Source organism: Ambystoma mexicanum, chromosome 7q, assembly GCF_040938575.1.
Source record: "Ambystoma mexicanum isolate Mex_15411 chromosome 7q, UKY_AmexF1_1, whole genome shotgun sequence".
In the NCBI taxonomy this organism is placed as follows: domain Eukaryota; kingdom Metazoa; phylum Chordata; class Amphibia; order Caudata; family Ambystomatidae; genus Ambystoma; species Ambystoma mexicanum.
Genome location: NC_090941.1, coordinates 733,244,095 through 733,265,152, shown reverse-complemented (window position 1 = coordinate 733,265,152; position 21,058 = coordinate 733,244,095). Strand labels below are relative to the sequence as shown.

At 42.3% G+C, this 21,058-nt stretch overlaps 1 protein-coding gene across 2 annotated transcripts in view; it reads left to right on the top strand.

Annotated features, from left to right (window-relative positions):
- The window catches only part of FDX1 (ferredoxin 1), a 225,192-nt gene extending 204,690 nt beyond the window's left edge, over positions 1 to 20,502 (top strand). For both annotated transcript variants that reach the window (XM_069639834.1, XM_069639833.1), the window contains one exon: positions 19,715 to 20,502. In XM_069639834.1, the coding sequence (XP_069495935.1) occupies positions 19,715 to 19,829 (115 nt within the window). In that variant the 3' untranslated portion in view covers positions 19,830 to 20,502. The remainder of the gene's footprint in view (positions 1 to 19,714) is intronic.
- The last annotated feature ends 556 nt before the right edge of the window (positions 20,503 to 21,058 follow it).

Here is a 21,058-nt window from a genome sequence, read left to right as displayed (position 1 = left end):
TCACAAATGGCCAAGTCTTTATCCATCCGGACAAAGACCATGCCCAAATCTCACGCCCATTCACAGCAGCGCTCTGACCATGGATGTACATACGGAGGGTTGCTCGGCTTCCAAGAACGGAGGTCCAGGTAGCCGGACTGCTCGTCGACTTCGCATTGGTGCAAGCAACAAAAAGGGTGTGGGGAATTGAGGGCTTTTTCCAGTCCCCCTCCTCCCTAACAGCCTCAGAGGGTAAGAAGGCATGACACACCCCTCCTGGTCCATGTGTCTCCAGTGGGGGGCAGGCTTGCTCTCCAGGCACATTTCTGGCACCAGATTTTTGCGGACCCCTGGATTCTCTCCGTAGTAACCACAGGGTACCGCATACCCATCCCAGCCTCTCCTCCCTTCTCCCCTTCACTCCCTCAAGTTGGTACAGCTACTCTTCTGGCGGAGATCCGGTCGCATGTCGAGAGCCAGGCAGTGGAGGAAGTCCCAGCCTCCCAGCGAGGCTTGGGCTTCTACTCCCAGGATTTTCACCATTCAGAAAAAGAACCAGGCGGGCCTTAGACATGTGCTGGACCTTTCCACCCTCCACCTTTCCTTACCTCTACAAAAATTCAAGATGGTTACGCCAGCTTTTATAGCAGAGACATTGTGCAAGGGAGACTGGAGGACGCGTACCTACTCGTCCCGATTTGGCAGCTCCATCGTTATTTCCTACGGTTCAGGATCATGGGCTACCACTTCCAATATAAGGTCATTCCTTTTGTCCTCAACTCGGCCCCCACAGTCTTTACCAGACTCATTAATACTGTGGCGGGCCTCCATACCTCGAACTGGCACATCAGGGCTACATCTCCAGAAGCAGTGCACCACACTTCCCATACTCTTATGAACACACTGCATGATCTGGGCTTTTCGCTCACTCTCAGCAGAGAAGTGACCTCGGCCTGGTGGTACCAGCACCTCCTGGGTCTCCTGGCAGCGGTTCTGTTAGCTGTCCCCCACACGAGACTCCAGATGAGGAGAATACAGCTACACTTTGTGGCATCATGGAACTAGGAGCGGGGCTCTCAATCGAGATTATAAACGTTCCTCCATCTCTCACATGGTGTTCCACGGACTGCAATCTATGGATGGGCAAGCCCTTCCAGCCTCCCACGCCGCAGGTCACGATCACCATAGACGTGTCTCAACCTCTCCCTCTCCCTCTCCCTCTTGAGATTATAAACGTTCCTCCATCTCTCACATGGTGTTCCACGGACTGCAATCTATGGATGGGCAAGCCCTTCCAGCCTCCCACGCCGCAGGTCACGATCACCATAGACGTCTTTCTTTCTTTCTGTCTTTCTGTCTTTCTGTCTTTCTGTCTTTCTGTCTTTCTGTCTTTCTGTCTTTCTGTCTTTCTGTCTTTCTGTCTTTCTGTCTTTCTGTCTTTCTGTCTTTCTGTCTTTCTGTCTTTCTGTCTTTCTGTCTTTCTGTCTTTCTGTCTTTCTGTCTTTCTGTCTTTCTGTCTTTCTGTCTTTCTGTCTTTCTGTCTTTCTGTCTTTCTGTCTTTCTGTCTTTCTGTCTTTCTGTCTTTCTGTCTTTCTGTCTTTCTGTCTTTCTGTCTTTCTGTCTTTCTGTCTTTCTTTCTTTCTCTCTCCCCCTCCCCTGGACAACATCTATCTCACGGCAGGCCACCTTTCTGGAGAATCCAACCTGGAGACGGACAGGCTCAGCAGGTTGGGGGTGGACAATTACGAGTGGCAGCTAAACGACCTTGTTCCTCAGGAGATATTCAGCAAATGGGGTCACCCCCAGGTGGACCTCTTTGCCACCTGGCATAGCAAGAAGTGCCCTCAGTTCGCCTCCTGGCACGGACAGGGCCCTGGCTCCCTGGGTGACGCATTTCAAATTCAGTGGAACGGCAGGACAGCGTATGCCTTCCCTCCCACTCCACTGATTGAGTAATTTGCAAGATCAAGGAGTCTTACCAGCTCAGCATCATTCTAATAGCTCCGTGCTGGCCAGCCAGGCCATGGTTCTCGGAGCTGCTCAGCCTCTCTGAGTTGCCTCTGATTCATCTTCTGACGGGCCCAGCACATCTTCTGGTGCAGCAGGGTGGTGGGGGGGGGGTGCAGGGTCATCCACCCGGCACCACAGAAGCTGTCCCTTACAACGTGTTTCCTGAGCAGATAACCCTAAGGCAGCTCAGCCTCTCCCAGGCCAATCTGCAGATCATACAGTGCACAAGGAACAAGGCTACCAGGGCCCAGTATAAAAGTAAATGGACCAGGTTCTGCCACTGGGCAGACTCCAAGGACATCGGCCCACTGGCATGTACTTTGGATGACGTGCTCTCCTTCTCAGCGCACCTCGCCCACTCAGACGTACAGGTGGACACCTGTCGCACTTACTCGCAGCCATCAGGGCTTACAGGAACTCAGAGGCGGTGGGTCTTCTCCTCTTCCAATCCCATTGTAAAACATTTGACGGGACACGCAAGGCTCTACCCACCCACCAAGAGGCCACACCCTGTGTGGGACCTGAACATAGTCTTGGACGCTTTGGCGCACAAACCATTTGAGCCAATGGCGTCCGCTGACATCGGGCTGGTCACCATTAAGACGCCCTTACTAGTCGGCCGCACCTCGGCTCGCAGAGTCGGCGAAATCCAGGCGCTGGTCGTATCTGAACCATATACTACCTTTCACAGGGACAAAGTAGTCCTGCGGACACACCTAGCATTTCTGTGTAAGGTGCCGTCTGCTTTCCATTTAAACGAGGAAATGGTGCTTCCTGCGTTTTTTGTCAATCCTAAGGACAAGGCACAGAGAGTTATGCACTGCCTAGATGTGGGGTGTGCCTTGAAATTCTACCTTGACAGGACCAAGGGGTTCCACAAGTCAGACGCCCTATTTGTCACGTTTGGAGGTGCAAGACCAGGCTATCGGGCCTCTAATGCCTCCATAATCCAGCTGGATGGTGTTGGCCATCAAAGAAGCATACGAGGGGCAGCACAAACCTCTTCCGGCAAGCATGCACACCCACGCAGTCAGGGCCAAGGCAACGGCCATAGCTTTCCAGTGCCAAGTCCTTGGCAAGTCATAAGCAGGGCGGCCACATGGGCCACTCCCTCGGCTTTCTGCAAGCATTACGGTTTGGATGCCGGTTCCAGATCTGATGCAGCCTTAGGATAGGCGGTTCTCAGGAACATGCTCGCTTAGGGTGGTTCTCCTCTCCACCCTGGGGCTACATTCAGTTGTAATCGCCCATGCAGTATGGAGGAAAGGGGCAGGGACGGAAGAGTAATTATAAGTTACTCACCGTAGTGACTACCATACTCTTAGTCGTTAGTCCCCTTTCCTCCATATGCCTCACCATCCCCCCCCCTAATAATACTAGTGTCATTAGGCAATGTTAATCTATTGTTGACGCATCTAAGGGGACTGAAATGTGGCACCGGAGGGCGGAGTGAGGGCAGCGCTTGCTCCCAGGGCCGCGCCTCTAAATTTAAAGAGGAAGAAGGTTTTTCTGTTGAAAAAGGTTCCCTCCTTGAAATGAATGCCCATGCAGTATGGAGGAAATTGGACTAAGTGCTCCTTGGGCCATCTCCTCTCACCCTCTTGTGAGGCAAAAACCTTGGTCATCTGACTCCTCTCTCCTTCTCTTCCCACATCTCAGACCTTGCCAAGAAGGCCCATTTCCAGCTGCACCTCCCCAGATGTATCAGATGTATTCTTCCTTTTCTCACCTTCCCCCAGAAGCTCACCATATACAGAGCTCTAGTTCTCTTTAGGCTGGACTACTGCAATAGCCCCTTTCTCAATCTGCCTAACTCTACTCTTTGACCTCAACGTATACAGACGGAACCGTGAGATTTATCCTTGGCCTCAAGACCAGGGACTGCATTGCCCCAGCCCTGAAATCACTCCACTGGCTACCAGTGGCTGCAACGATCAAGTTCAAGACCCGATGCATTGTCCACATGGCTTTCTGGGGCTGTGGTCCTCACTATCTTCAACTGTCTCTTTTGTAAATACTTTCCTTCTAGAGCCCTCCGCTTGTCTACCTCTAATTCTCTGTGCGTCAGTCGCTTCTCCAAGCAGAGAATGTGGGTGCGGGGTATATCTCTCTCCCCTGCTGGTGCCTCCTTCTGGAATGGCAGCCTCTCACTGCCTTAATCTGGTTCTCCTTAAGTGCTGGAAGCTCCTCAAGACCTTATTTTTCTCGCTCACTCTCTCCCTGCTCCCCTACCCTTGCTCCTTCATCCATCTGCTTGGTGTCCTCTGAGTCTTAGAGGGCACCACCCCTCTTTGAACCTTCTGTAAAAGATTAAATGATCGTGAAAAAGAGCATTAAATATAAAATGTTCAGATTCCAAGAATTACATAAAGGGCCATAGTTGGCCTCCTAGAAGTTCCAGAAATGTGTCTGATTTTTCTTTTTCTTGGAATTGAAAGAAATTAGTATTCAAACATGTTTTCAATAGTTAGTATAACCATCTTATATGCTGCAATGTCTTCTGATCTAAGTAGAAGACATTCCATAGCCTCTGTCCCACCTCAGTGTGGGAACGAGGTTTAGAAGCTCACTACATCCATGGTATATATACTCATTCTGTTGTTCAAATTGTCTCAACAGTCTCTGAAAATGCCTTGCATCTTTAAGATGCACTGTTGCTTGTTGAATCAAAGGTAGTGCGATCGTATCGATGTATTTGGAGAGAGGCTTCAATAAACTCTATGTAGCTGCAATGATTGGACGCCCTGGGGGAATTTTTAAATTTATGGATTTTAGGTAGTGGATAAAATACTGGAGTCAAGCTTTTGTTTTTTCAGTAATTCACTAATTAATAACACCCTCATCTAGTACTTCCTTAATCAATCCTTGTACTTGGGCAGTAGGATCATAATCTCTAGATATGTATGCATATCACTTTGTCTCGTTACCTCTCTAATATCCTGTTAACAATCGCCAATGCTCCCCCCTTTATCGGCCAGTTTGATTTCTGATGTTTAGATTTTGTCTTAAATTGAATTGATTTTCTTTGTTTTAGATGAATGGACTTTATGGTATTGCATCCTATGCATTGAGAAGCTATAAATGGCAAGAGTACCTGGCACTTTGAGGACCATACTTCGGATAGGATTGTAACACCTGCCATATAATGGTAGTACTAGAGCATTTGATGACAAACATGACAGATGTTGGGAATACTTGTGTATATATTGTCAGTAATCAGCAAATGTGTGTTTTTAATTCAAAATTAAACCATTTACAAACACACAAAGCAATACAATTTACAAAGATAGACCAATAAATAATGAAAAACTTAAATTTCAATTTAAAATGAACACAATAACCCCACATATATATAAAATACAATAAAAGACCCAGTATACATCAAGAAATGTTCTCCATATTTTCTCAAAAACTTTCAATTTCATTTGTCTCCTAAAATTACCATTTCCATATCTGCAAGAGAATGCATCTCGGAGATCCAATCAGGTGACAGTGGCAAAGTTTGTGACTTCTGATTGCGAAGTATCATCTTTTTACCTATTATTGCCCAACTGAACAAAACATTTTTTTTTGACATGCTAAGATCATCCAATAAACCGTTACTTCCTAAAATCATAGTCTTAAAGTCCAAATCAATGTCAGTCTCCAGAACACAAAGGCACATGTGACAAATAGCTGAACAAAATCCTTGAATTCTCGGACAATGCCAGAACATGTGTTCTTATCAAACATTTCCAACAATCATCCGAGTCAGAAATTCCCCTTTTCTTCATTCTTTTTGGTCTCTGATAGACCCTGTTCAAAATTTTTATCCGTGTAGATCTCTCACTCAAATTCAACGAACAAAGTTTCACATTCCCACACATCTCCATCCATTCTTTCCCCGTAATATCATACCCCATGTTTGTCTATTCTACTCGCAATTCCTCCTTCAACTGGTCCTCTTAAAGCCGTCAATATTTCAATATTCACATCCTCTTCCCACTTTACCTTACAATTGCTTTTCTTCAAATGTCTAATCAGATTCTGAAAAATTATCAATATTCCATTTCTCACAAACTTCAGTCCCCGAAATCCATTTTCCATTCTGCCATAAATCTCTAATCCAGCACACACCAGCCAAAAATCACTCCACCCAAAATAACATTGTTTTTTCTTTAACTGCTGAGTTCATCCATATCGAAGCATTCAGTGAACTTGAAGCATCTGAACCCAAATACTCATAAAGCTGGTTCCAACTCTTCCTCAAGAACTCTGCAATTGGATTTCTCCTACTCGCAGTGCTTGTCGTGGTAAGGACCGCCTTCGGTAGAAGTGGTCCAGCCAGCCCTGCCTCTGCAACAACCCAGTCATTTTATTCTTCCTTAAGAAATGGAATCATGAATTGACATGTAAAAGCTCAATGATAAGCACGAAATTTGGGCAATCCTAGGCCCCCTTTTTCCAAAGGGAGTTGAAGCTTCCATAGCTGTAATCTCGGGTGCTTCTTATCCCATATGAACAAATGAACCAGATAGTCCAGCTCCCTCCAGAATGAGGACTTAATTTCCAGCGGAAGCATGCCAAGTACATAATTCTAGGTGTAGCAGTCATTTTCAAAGCATTTGCTTTACCCCACAATGATAACTTTAAAAAGGTCCATCTTTCCAAGCTTACTTTAAAATCCCTACCCAGCTCATTCATGTTCTCCTCCACCATATTCTCAACTTGTGGAGTGAGCCATACACCAAGATACTTCATTCTCTTCTCACACCATTGGAAGCCCAACAATGAGATAAAAGCGAACGTCAACGGCATAACCTCTGACTTAGAGCAATTAATCTTGTAGCCTGCCACTCCGTAACACCTACTCAGTAGTTCCAACAATGTTGGCAGGGATATATTTAGATCCCTAATTATCAACAATACATAGTCTGTGTAAAACCAGATCTTTTGTTCTGCCCCCCTGAATTCCAATTCCTCTGTCATGATTTTGTCTCAAAGCAATTGCCAAAGGTTCAATAGCCAAGACGAAAAGCCATGTCTAGTACCCCTTTGTAAAACAAATGAGTCAGATCGTAAACCATTAGTCCTGATATCTGCTGTTGGAAGCGTATATAAAAGACATATCCATGAAATAAAACTGACTCCGAAGTTCATTCTTTTCAGGACTGAGAAAAGATGGTTCCAATTTATTCTGTCAAACGCTTTCTCAGCATCAAGCCAAAAGGCTGCAACATCATCCATGGAGGATTGAGCCTTACACATTGTCAACAATAATTTGCGCACATTACTTGAAGTTTTGCAACACTGAATGAAACCTGATTGGTCCTCATGAACTAGAGTACCCAAAAAACGAGCAATTCTTAATGCTAATACCTTTGCCAGAATTTTATTATCAGTATTGATTAAGCTTATTAGGCGATAACTTGCTGGAAGATTACCATCCTTTCCCTTTTAAAAAAAAAAAAAAAATTGTTGCATGAATAGTAGATGGTAAAAGACCTTCATCTCGGGACGTAAGTATCCCTCAACAAGTCTAGCGCAGAATCTGGCAGAATTTTGCAAAACTCCACCGGAAGCCGTCTTGCCCCAGAGATTTTCCTATATTTAAGTTGTGAATCGCCTCTTTGATCTCATCTAAAGTTATAGATTTTTCAAGGGAACGTTTATCCTTATCAGACACTTGTGGGATTAGTAAGGACTCAAAAAAGGAGTCACCATGCCCTGTAATATCTGGTTCATCCCGATAAAATTGTGAATAGTACTCTTTAAAAACCTTGTTTATTTCCACAGGATTAAAAGTCGTATTACCATCCGTGCTACAAATCGATGTAATGGCCCTTCTTCTGCTGACGAAGCCGGTCGGCCAGCCAGCATTTACTAATTTCACCTTGCTCAAAATAGGAACATTTGAGATGAAACAACTGTTCCTCAGCCCTTACATTAATTATTCTGTTCATTTCTCTTTTTAAAGTACTTAATTTCTTTTTTAACCTGGACTCGCTGGATCAATCACCAAAATATTAGCCACTTCCTTAATCTGTTTCTCAAAACTTCCATCGTTTTCCTCTTACCACTCGATCAAACCCAAGGCCAGGCCCCTCATTGTGCATTTAAATGCCTCCCAAATTACTTTAACATTCAAATCATCAGTTCAGTTTTCTTTCACAAAATGATCTGCTTCACTTCTAATTTTATCAACTATCTTTTCATCTTGTAAGATTGAGGTGTTCCTCCGCCAAGTGAAAGATTTATGAATTCCAAAATCAAGTTTCATCTTCAAAGAGACAGGGGCATGATCCGTAACCACAATATTTCTTATTTCCCTTCCCATAAAATTTTCAGTAACTTTGCCACTTGTGAGAAACATATCAATGCGAGAGTAGGTAAAAGAAGATTTTGAATAAAAACTATACTCTTTCAGTTGTGGATGCGTTGGGCGCCAACAATCCTTTAAATCATTCTCCGCTATCAACGACTGAAAAGATCTAAAAAGAGGGTCCCTTCTATTGTCCATACCATCATTACTTCGATCGAACTTTGTATCCATCACCAAGATGAAGTCCCCACCTAAAATAACATTCAGGGTATCAAAATCCTGCATCAGTGTGAAATCTTCCTGAAGAAGGAACCATCATCAATGGATGGCGCATGAATGTTATAGTCACCTTGCATCCTTCAAGTTCAATCAACAAGACTATAATTCTTCCCTCTTTGTCTGAACTTGTTTCAAAATTTTAATCTGTGCATTTTTATGAACTAAAATTGCCACTCTAGATCTGGAAGAGTAGCACAAACCATACACACCACCAACCCATTGTTTCTGCAGTCTTTGGATCTCTTCATTCAACAAATGTGTTTCTTGTAGAAAATAAATATCACATTGCATCTCACACATACAATTGTAAATTCTTTGCCGCTTGTTCAGATTATTCTATCCATTAACATTCCAGGACAGCACTTTCAGGTCCTGCTTCAATGGCGACACCATCTCTTTCAATAAATCCAAAATATACTAGATGTGTCAAATTTTACTAAAAGAACGAAAACCAAATAGCAAAAGTAGAAGTAGCCCCCCCACCCCCTTATCGACAGAAAGCTGATGGCAAACACTACAGTATATGAAAGCCCAGACCCCCCAGCACTCCACCCAAATTTAAAATGAGAACATCAGTAACTAAACTAAAAATAAAAGTACAGAACCAAAATATATTAGAATGTACTAAATCAACACAGTACATGCACACTATCATGAAACGCATCAAAAGTCAACCAGTCAGCTTGGTGCGAGTAACTGCCTGGCATTACCTGCAAGTATTGGTTTTGTCAGTGCGTGTTTCTTTTATCCTAAATTCCTTACCTTCTCACTCAAAGGGATATGCTCCCTATTCTATGCACTGCCACTGGCCGTCAGTAGCTAATGTTCCATGAAGGTATAAGCTCTTATTTGTAACCCTAGTTCTGCTTCCTAGTTATCTTCAATACATTCATAGACAACCAGCCTCCTACCCCCGAGTAATCAAGAGAAATGGGAATCGGTACTCTGTATTTTACTGGTAATTAGATGAAATGCAAAGTTCTGAGTCTCAGCCAATCAGATTCCTCCTACTGTGGGCACTAGACTCAGGAACTCAATGATTAGTTAAATGGCCCCATGCAAAACAACTTGAGCCATCTCCCTAATGTGTACCCTTCTGATGCCAATAGGACATCCTTAGTAAGGCAAGTATAGCTGATTACCATTTCACCTTACATCTTTGTCTCTGCATTTCTAGGTATTTATTGAAATGTGGCTGGAACCAAGAACATTCACATACCTGTTTTATCTAATTCTATTTGGAAATAGTCCTGCTGCCATTTTGACCTTTTTAGCTTGTTTCTGCTCTCTACTTCTTACTCGACTGGGGATAAAGGACTTAAAGGAATAGTGCACTCAAAAATATTATTGTCCCGACCATTCGGGCATGTGTTTTTAAGCATACGTTGATCGATCGTACAAACATTTCCTATGTACCTTTATCGTAGTTTTCCTCACTTTTACACATGCGAAATCAGGCAGCAGGGCACAGCCATCTTGTGCTAATCTTATCCGTTGCTGCATTGCCCTAAGGTGAACTGCCCTGGCGGCAATAAATCATATCCCCTGCCCCTGAAGCGGGCATCACCATTCCTAGCGATATTCTCCACCTATCTCCATGACTTTACTGGGCAGCATAGCCAAACACGCCCAGTATTCACCTACGTCTTGACGGTCAGTTGATGCAGAACCCGGAATATCAACACAAATACTCACAGCACAGAGCTTCCCAATTTTGAATACAAAACATTATTTTTAAAGGAAACCGCAATACTCTGCAATTTATGTGCTTTTATTTCACAATAAACGCTCCAAGAACATCCGCCGATTTCCATATTCAACCACCGGTCAGAAAATGAAACCTTGACTCGTTCGTCTATAAACTTGTCTACAGTAAAACGTACATAATATTCGGCATTTCCATTCTCTCGGTGTAACGCAGAGTCTGTTCAGATCAACACATTTTTATAAAATGAAATTCCATGTTCCTTTGTCCAGTTTTGGAATGGTGAACCTTATCATATTTGACGGTATTACACAACTCCATTCATTCCATTCCGATCCTCCCTTTCTTCCAAGGGCGAAAAACAATCAAACCTTATACTGTGTAGGATGCGTGAGTGTGCACAGCTCACAAGCAAAATTCAAACGCGGTGACCTTCACTCCCATGGGAGTGAATAGCCCTGCAGACCAATGTGGCATTTGAAATATTTTCGAAAAACAAAATGTTTGCTAGCATCCACCAATGCGCAAAATTTCTAGTGATTTTACTTTTTTTAATGAAAACAGTTATTTACTTCCAAATGCCTTATTTTTAGAGTCCATCTGGCCCTCTGGTGAACTGCTCGCTCTCCCAGCACCTCGGACAGCCAGCCCCCCACCACCTGTCGGCTCAGCCCATCTCCTGTTCGCACAGAAATGCAGCTATTAATTTTTGCAAGTAGCGAGTGTCCAGCCCTGACAAAATGTGCTCATACGACAATGTCAGAGCAAGCCCTGCTCCAACCTTGGTGCACAATCCGCCTCTGCTCACTGACTCGTGCCATCTCCAACCCCCTCCTGCCAGGCTGCAGTCCCTTGAACCCCTGACCCCTGTTCTCTTTGAATCCATCTGGCCCCCAGACCCTACCCCTGCACCTCCTCAAATTCACCTCCCATATACCTAATTAGGAGTGGTCATATATTTTGGTAACACCGATACTCTGCGTTTGAAATCGTAAGACTCCAAAGGCCGCAAATCAAAGATCGGCCCCTCTGATAAGGCATCCGATAGCAACGACCCCTAACACATAACCCATATAAAAATATAGGTCAGAATGCACCTATTTCACACCAACAGCCCCCTTTCATGCATTGTTTTGCTTACAGTCAGTAGTTCTTATGTGCCAAGTTTCTTATCTAGCCTAGGATTCATTCCTTTGTGGGACGCGTATTTATTCAGATATTTCATGCTGATATCCATCTGACCCTCCCCGATCAGTGAAGGACCCACAAGAGCTCAACGAAAGCGAGAAGTGTGAAAGCACAGCTCTGCACTGTATAACATCCTCCAAAAGGCATTTCTTGGAAAAACAATTGAGAGGATACATCTAAAAAGACAATTTGGACGCTTTATTTGGCCAATCTATATAAACCTTATTGAACAAATAAATAGCTGCTAATCATTTGAACCGGGAAGTGAACTGTTCCACAAGGTCTGCTTTCGGTGGACAGGGCACGTTTGCAATGTTTTGTGGCAATGTGTGTCCTAGGAACAAAATCATGAGTGATTGCATGAGTATGCATGTCCAACACAGTCAAAGTGAGATCTTTCACAAAATCGAATTCCATTTCCTGGTATATTGGCTTGACCACCCATTTTTTGCTTCTTTTTTGCAAAGGCCATTGTGTAACGAAGCATCCCAAAGCTTCCCGCAGTCCTCGATTGTTCTCTCCCTATGTGTGTTATGCGCTAATACCGCTAGTAATGTTCAATATTGCATCCCGTCTATGCCGAAATGCAATCTCTTGGGCCTGTACTTTAGGCACATATTGTGGAACACCTCCAAATCTCCTGTGTGACAAAATTCTGAGAGTCCCTTCAGATCTCAAATACGATCTTCTCAAGAGCTTTGTGTGGAGGTGAAGATGGAACCAGCTCCTCGGATAAAATGTAGGTTTTCTGTCCAAGAGTCAACATTGGACAAGTGCTGCATTAATGAGCGCCATTTTTCAAGTAGAATTTCCACAGACCCACCACAAGTTTTGGAGCTCCACCAAAGATGGTTGCTCAAATACTGGGACCACTGTAAAATATTTTCAGAACCCTTTTTTTTTTTACCAGAAGCTGTGATTTTTTTTGTTAGTTTTTTTTTTTTTTTAATTGATTTGGCAACGTGCCATACATCAAATTGATGGCGAATGTTTGGAAACTGCTCTTGCATGGCCTTGGCTATTGAAACTGTCTGTTGGTGGCTATGAGGTCTATTTGCATTCCCTCGATTGGAGATCTTCCAGGGATTTTATAAAACCATGTTTCTCCATGGCCACTGGGGATTTACATTTGGACACCTGCCTGACCACCGAACTCACTTTTAAAAAAAATATATTTTTTATTTTCCATGTCCTGAAAATGGTATGTGCAGTACTTTGCTGAAAATCCGGGGCTGTCACACTGTCCATCGCCAGCTAGCCTGACCAGTTTGTCAGAGAATGTCCTTTTTTCCAGGCTTCACTAATATCAAGGGAATAAATATTCTCGTTGATGTTTGTAGTGCTGCGTTTTAGAAAGGAACTGAAGTCCCACAAATTGACAAACTGGACAACTTAATAAAAGTAGAGCCACTGAAAATAAAGCTGCTGCACAAAGATTATTTCCAGCTGGCACTTTGCCCAGCATCAGTTGAGCGGACCATGAAAATGTAGCATGGAGCTGGGCACATGTGGCTTGGATTTTCAGGTCACATTTACCAATGACTGCCCGCATACTCCTCCACCCCCCCCCTGTTACTCAATGGACACATTTCAGCAGCATCAGTATAATCTCTACCAGGCAGTTGGCGAATACAATGTATGTGTGCTCCTTTATTAGACTATTGTCCTGCATGAATGTGGTTTGTGACTCAACTGTGGTGGAAATATCAGCCGAACAGGACACACTCAAGTCGAGATCTTTGGCAAGTTCCTCGGTCAATTGCATTGAGGCTTCATGATCTGTTATTTCAGCTTGTTGTTTACACATGAATTGGAGAAACCATCAATGTCGATTGTTTATTGGGTGGCCCTTTTTTGCGGGTGTAGATTGTGTGAAGTTGTTACTGAGTAATTCAAAAGCATCTTCCTTATATTCAGTTTCTTCTTCATCTTGTTGAGTTCTCACATTATAGCAATGGTCCAAAAACACTTTGCTTGCTTTGCCGGTCAGATTTTATTAATTTTCTGGCCGTTGGGCGTAAGCATCTCAAGTCTGCTTATTGTCTGGACTACGCAGCGCCTCAAATAGTTGCTCAATGGTGAAATCTGTTTGGCAAGCAGCATCTTTGATTTCATTTGTTGTTTGTCTTTTTATACTATTCTTTCTGGGCCTCTAGGAGGTGGGTTGTAAAAACATGTTCAATGTAAATCCAACATACAGTATATAGCACTTTAGATTTAAAAAAAAAAACATGTTGTGAAGACAACACAAGCCCAAACCCCTTTTCGTGAATGAAATTGTAAGTTACCATTGTTTTCTTGATTATCTGTGAAACTGTGCTCTTCACTACAACGACCGCACCAGCAAGCTGGTCCGCCACCTCTAATCCATGTGGCTCTTCTAATTCCCGACCTTGTTTATATCCCTTGAATAGAATATTCATTAAAAAGATGTTAATCGAATTTGAAATGAAATTCTTTCATCGCACACATCGCTTACATACATACCCTCCTAAACAGTGTACGTCATTTAGTCAAAATAGACATTTTCAAATTTCACCTCAATGATGGCAAGTGTACTCGATCAGAAATCACTGTGCAAAACCTACTGATGGTAATGTTGCACTCAAGCATTTTGCATTGCATTCGGCATTAGGGTAGAAATTGTAATGTTAGAACTGAAATGATAAAAGTTAGAAAAACTCACGTTTATATAAATGTCACTGTCTAATAGTATCAGATGTAGGATTTACTTTTCTTTAATTCAAGGGAACTGTCAGTATGCGTACCTCATACTCTGGGCCAGCTTCAAAGAATGATGTAATTGTAGTCGAAGTACCAGCATCCCCCTGTAACACAGTACTTGTTTTAGTATAGATGAAACTGTGAAATTGAACAGAGACAATCGGATGCAGACAATTGTACATATAAATAAAAACCCAAAAATGAACAATTATGTAAATAAACGACTGGATACGTAAACTATTTCATATTATCTAAACTTCCAAGCATATTACATTTCCGTAATCGAAAAGCGAAATAAAACTACCTGATGGGCGCTTGAAGTTGTTGTTGACTCTGGAAAAGAAATGGATGCAGAATCTTGCTCCTTCATTTTCAGTGCATTGTCACGGAGTGGTAAAGGGAAAATTAGATTTGCATTAGATATATGGGAAGATCAAACTCTCAATAATATGAACTTCAGCAAGTCTGTATGGCTCACAATTGGTATACCGGATGTGTCGGTGATGTCGTCACTACCGATAGTCTGTGCTAACCTAAAAGAATTGACATTTGAAGCAACAGATTACGAAAAAGATTATGCTCATTTCGAAGGGCACTATGGCAAAGTTTTCTGTGTTCACAAATAATTTTCTATGATCTCCTAAAACCAGGGACAGATGTCTACCAAAATGGGGTATAGTTATAAAGCAATACGATCTAGTAAATATGCAAAGTTTAGTAAGAAACATTTACACCGAAAGCACCAATCCGTTCATGTAGTTACCTGTTCAGTACCCCAAAGCCTACAGCTAATTCATGAACCGTGACTCACCTGAGGCAGTGTGTGCATGAATAGAGTTGGAATTGCATTTGGAAGCATTTGACGAGACGTTATAAGTCGATGCTTCTTTGTGTACTGCGATTGATCGTACATATCCGGGGTAAAGTGCAACCTGCAGATGCGGAATCGATCGTCCCTCATGTCCTCCAAGACATATGGGCTCTACTTTCAAGCTCGCCCGTCGCAAATCCACAATATCTGACCCATTCTCTTATTAGATCTCTCTTCCTCGGCAATGTATGCATTATTGTACCCTTAGCTTTGGTATGGGTCTTAGAACTACAACCGTAAACCATACAAGCAGGCGTTGTTGAAATATCTGTAAAAAAAAGTACACATAGTTAAAACATTATTTTAATGAATGTGTGAGAAAGATGGAATTATATCATACATTTTTCTATGCAATGTTCGTTTTGGTCACAGAAGCAAAACCTGTGTAGCGTAGTCGACTACACTAGGATAACTTTCATACAGAAATGATTGGTGTGACGTAAATCGTAACATGTTACTCTTACATTGAATGTACTGTCATGCATCAAAAGGAAACATGCTTATAGACATGGTCCGCGAAGGATGCAATTCTATCCCAATTGACATGAGGACAATTGCTATACATCGAGAACAGAACAAATTAAACCGAAGTCAATGGTAATGGTAATGGCAATGAGATGAATGAACATTACGCTACTGGGTACGTTCGTTCGAAATGGATAGAAATGTAGAGATCAATAAGAGATGATTAAGTGACCTTCCCTTACCTTGACCAACAAACAGTTAGATTCAGTATGCAGGGTAGTTAGTATCAGGAGAACAGGTAGTGTGATCACTAGTTGACTTCCAGCGCTCAGAGATGTTCTCTGGTAGCACGATAACGAGCTGACTTTCATAGGTCACAGATGTTCTCAGGTAGCACGATCATGAGTTGACTTGCAGTGCTCACAGATGTTCTCATGATAAATATCAAGGGGTTTATAAAGAATTAGAAAGAATTAGAAAAGTGGGTGTGTATGTGAATGAGTGACGTGTTTATGGCATGGTCTTATGTGTATGGCAGGGGCGCGGCCTGCTTCAGGGGAGCCTGCCTGGAGACACTGGGTCTGGCTAGGCCATGTTTACAATGGCCCCTGCACGTAAGATACCTTTGAAGTGTACATGGTGTTTGACACATTGGCTGTTCCCATCCCTGCCAGCCCCCTTGGTAGCGCATATCCACAGGTGCGGACTGCCATTGATAATGGAGGGGGGATGGATGGGCATGAGGTCTACAAACCAGGCCCGGAACACCGCTGAAGGGAGAGACACGTCTGTGGATTGCAGGGGCATGGTCTGCTTCAGGGGAGCCTGCCTGGAGACACTGTGTCTGGGGAGGCCATGTGAACAATGGCCCCTGCACGGAAGATGCCTTTGAAATATACATGGTGTTTGGCACCTCGGCCGTTCCCACCTAGTCAGCCATGCTAGACAAGTGAGCATGTCCTTGATTCACTGGAAAATTGAAACAACCTTTCATAAAAGTTCTGTTGTATTTTATTTTGTTGCTGATGTTGATGGCACAAATGTACTACACGTTATAAACTTCGGGTTGCAGCACAGTGTGGGAAAATCCCCTGTACTGACCGCTTTCACTGGGGAATGTGGCTCTAATGCAACGACACAGGCAGTTATTACTCATCGAACGCGGTATCCAAGCCTCCCATGAAGCCACCATGTAAACACATGATAGGCCACCAACCTGTACCACCTGTGGAAGAGAAACATACAAACTGTATTTAAATCAACATGAGTGTATCGAACCTTAGTTAAAAATGCAATCTTGTACCCTATGGCATAGTTGCCAGTACAAATATTACTTCATGGATCAATCAACTTGGGCTTTAAAGTGTAGACAAATTACAAAAGTGAATAGCTGTGCATTCAGTAACGTTTGGGACACAGAAATATTGTTTCTTTTTTGTACGTGAAAGACACATAAGATGACCAGTATGATCGCAAGTGATGTATAGAATTGCAAGACTACATTCATTTGGCGGTGCTAGATCAAAGTTACAATGATATAGGAGACAAACAAAAACGTAAGTGGCTTCAGTGGTCAAAGTGACATCAAATCTAGAGTACTTTTACTCGTTGGATTACGAGGGCAAACTGTTGCTCGAAGTTTGTGCATAAGCACCATCATAATCCTCAACACGGACCGTGTGAGGCAGGCAGCCCTGAAGTCATGCAGCTCGGTAACACATTGTGGCTGTGTCTCATCTTCCAATATGTAGGCCAAGCATCCAGAGTTTTCTTGGCAGCAGTAGTTCTCTTCCTGAGTTGGCATGGCCTTGCACCGATTGCAGGTACACCAGGTGGAAACGTCTTCCATGCGACTAGGCTCAGGCTCGTGATTCGTCCTCCCAACTGTCGTCCGAAGCCCCATTTGTTTCTGCATCTTTCTCTTTTGACTAATTCCGCCTTGGAATACTCCGGCTCATACTGGTAGGGGTGTATTGTTGCCATTATGTGACAAAATTAAAATAGATTGTAATCGTAGTACTAGTATCTGTTTGCACGGGCTACGAGCAACGAAGATAGCTGAACAGAGCAGAAACAAGCCACATGATACACAAAAAAGACAGTGAAACAATTGAAAAGGCAACTCTGTTGTCTGATGAGAAGCAGTCTATTTATACTTATTGAGGAAAGAGGCGTCCTGCCATTTCCATGGGGACACGTCATTAGCTGGAGCGCAGAGAACGTTGACATGAGACGTGCATTGGCGCTGTGAAATGGCCGTACGTGTCTAGTGATGTCCGCTTCAGGAGCGGGGATATGATTTAGTGCCGCCAGGGCAGTTCACCTTAGGGGGACGAAGCAAGGGATAAGATTAGCAGAAGATGGCTGCGCGCTGCTGCCTGATTTCGCATGTGTAAAAGTGAGGAAAACTACGGTAAGGTGCATAGGAAATGTTTGTACGATCGATCAACGTATGCTTAAAAACACATGATCGAATGCTCAGGACAATATTTTTGAGCTCACTATTCCTTTAAAAGGGTTATAGCCCATTAAAAGAATCAATGTCTTTATGCAGAGATTGCCATTTGAAGCCTGTGAATATTACCCTGAAAGCGTCCTTAGAAGTCCACTTCCCAACCCTCCAAACCCACCTCTTTAAACTTTAGATTCCCTTTCCTTTGCATTCAGTCTTTAAAAATGACATTTTAGAAGGCATGCAGAGATGAGTCAATGAGATTTGTCATAAATTACTGTTGGTCCTAACAAACTTTCACCTGTAATACCTGTGGTATTCATGCTCCCCTTTACCTACAACTAGGGGTGTAACGAACTTCGGCTTCGAGTAAGTATTTGGCCGAATTCCAGGTGAAAAAAAAGCTATTCGGCTCCGGCTGAATAGTTTCTTGCTATTCGGCTCTTGCCGAATACTTTAACATTCTCATTTGAATGCAATGCAACATGAACTCGGGCAAATATAGACTTCAGTTTGCAAAACTGAATAGAATTAGGCCAGACAAATTGCTATCACATAGCTGAAAAAGGTATTATAATCTACTGTTTAGGGCATGTTTTGTTACAGATTCTTAGACATAAAAGGTGCTCATCTTTTATACTTAGCCTGCAACAATACAGGAAAATCTTTTCTTTTGGTGAATGTTTATATACATTGTGCACTTTTTTCAGTTGGAAAAGGCAAACTGAAAGAAATGTGCATAGATACTTTCAGTTCCTATCATGTCACTCCCCATTGGGTACGTCATAGTCCCCCCCCCCCCCCCCCCCCACCCCTTTTCTTTTTTTAAGGACTTGAGTCCTGAGTTTAACATTATCTGATAATTTATCAGGAATGATAAGTTGCGTATGTTTTTGTATTGGCGAGCTAGGATAAGTGAAAAGTGAGCAGCATTTGTTTGGGTGGGGTGAAAAGTTGTGAGATGGATTTCTTGCATTTCAGATTTCCACTTGACTTGTGTCCTGCATGAGCCTACATGAACCATTTTATACATTTCTATGTGAGCTGCAAAGAAGTTTTGAAACTCGACCGCATCAACTTTGTAACTGGATAGAGAATTCAATCCATCTGATTCACAAAGGCAGTCCTTTTGCATTTGTGAAGCCTCCTACTTTAACGGCACTGAATATGCAACCATCTTCTGTACATTTGGTCCTTTCATTTTGGTTAAATCTGCTTTATAGCTGGCTTTTATACTTTAAATAAAGATGCTACATTAATTACAACGAAGAGAAATAAAAAGTATAGAATAGATTTAAAATGGTGCTTTATTTGTTTTTTTTAATAAGTGTGTTTTTTGAAGTTTGGTCCATTATTTATTAAATAAAGCAACTATTCGGCTGAATAGTTGAGAAACTATTCGGCTGAATACTAAATGTGCTATTCGGTACAGCCCTACCTACATCCCACATGAACAGTGTGTACTTCTGAAGTGAGTCAGTCCATGGATTGATTTCAAACAACACCATATGGTTGTTTCGGCTTCTAAAATAATCTCAAATGTATCTAAATTGGTTACTGATAACCAAGTACATAAAAATGTCAAGGTTAAAGTATCTTAAATAAAGAACAGCGTTTTTTTAGTAGTAATTATAACAGTTGATTTACTGGTTGTGTTTTAATGCTGCCCTGAAACTAGAGGTCCCTAAAGCAATATAAATGTGTTTTTTTTTTTTTTTTTTTCTTTTTTTTTCTTTTCAGCTCTCGGTTAGGCTGCCAGATCTGCTTGACGAAGGCCATGGAAGGAATGACTGTTCGCGTCCCCGAGGCTGTTGCCGATGCTAGGCAAGCCATGGACGCTGACAAGAACTCCTGAAAGTCAATAGAATGGCATTCACTACAATAGGTATTGATTTGTTAAATATGTAGAAACATTCTTATATGTAAGTTTATGTGGGAGCATGTATATTATAAAATAGCAATTTGTAAATATAGAAATTAAAGTTAAATTTTTAATCTGAACACGAAAACCTGAATTTTGTATTTCTTTTGAAATAGCAAACGTTTTTATAATTTTTGTTCATTAGAACACTGTACATGATCATTGTGTAATGAATAAACATTTACTTTTCTGTTTATGCCACTGAAAAAAAAGTTGCCACTGTTAAACTGAAGAAATCATGTCCTCTTTGTGATTGCATTACTAAAAAAAGGCAATGCCATGAATGTCCCAGAATAGCCCTGTAGTTAGATGGGTTAGTCGTATTTTTGCATTTGTGATGCTACCACCGTCTTTTCAGAAGATCAGCATTGGCTGTCTTCTTGGAAGGTGTTCTTTCGTCTGAGTTGTAAATAATGTACTCTGGTTATTCTAGCAGTAAAATAGTAAGATTTTTCTCATTGGGTTTACTACTGTTCATATTCTAAACCATGTAAGAAAGATATAGCATTGCTCTCTTTCAGCAAGGACTAGAATTGTTTTAATAAGATGAATTGCGGTAAAATGCCTTTATACATCTCTACAAATAAATATTTTCATTTAAAATGCACTTTTGTCATGGTGATTTATTTTAAAGTCTTTTTCTTTAATTTGCATTACTAGATTTAACCTGCTTTTGCTGTAGCCATTTTGTCAAAATCTTCTTTCCTGTTTGAATGCATCATTTCCAGGCTTCATAGTGACAGATACATTCCAACTACCTCTATGTATTGTATCACCAAGGGATCTTTGTTGTATGTTCTGGAGGTCATGGAATTAGAAACCACTATGTACATGTGGCATAAGCAGGTATGGAATCTGGCACCTGTCAGAGGGGTAGTTTGGCTGGAGAGAAACTGTGGTGTGTTGCTGTGCTGGTGGGGTCCGTAACCTACAACCTTAATGAAAATGAACTTGCTTGCCAGTCTCAACTAGCATGTTCTTAGGCGATCCCCATCGGGAAGCAAGCACAGCCTACCCTACACTCTGGGTGCGGGGCCTGAGCAAGTAGATGTTTGACGGTATCCTGGACCGGAAGCCAGGAGAACAAGTGGATATACATGGAATATGGAAGTAGCTCCTAGAAGGCATGATAGGAACTTATGATCTGAAGATTTAAATTTTTT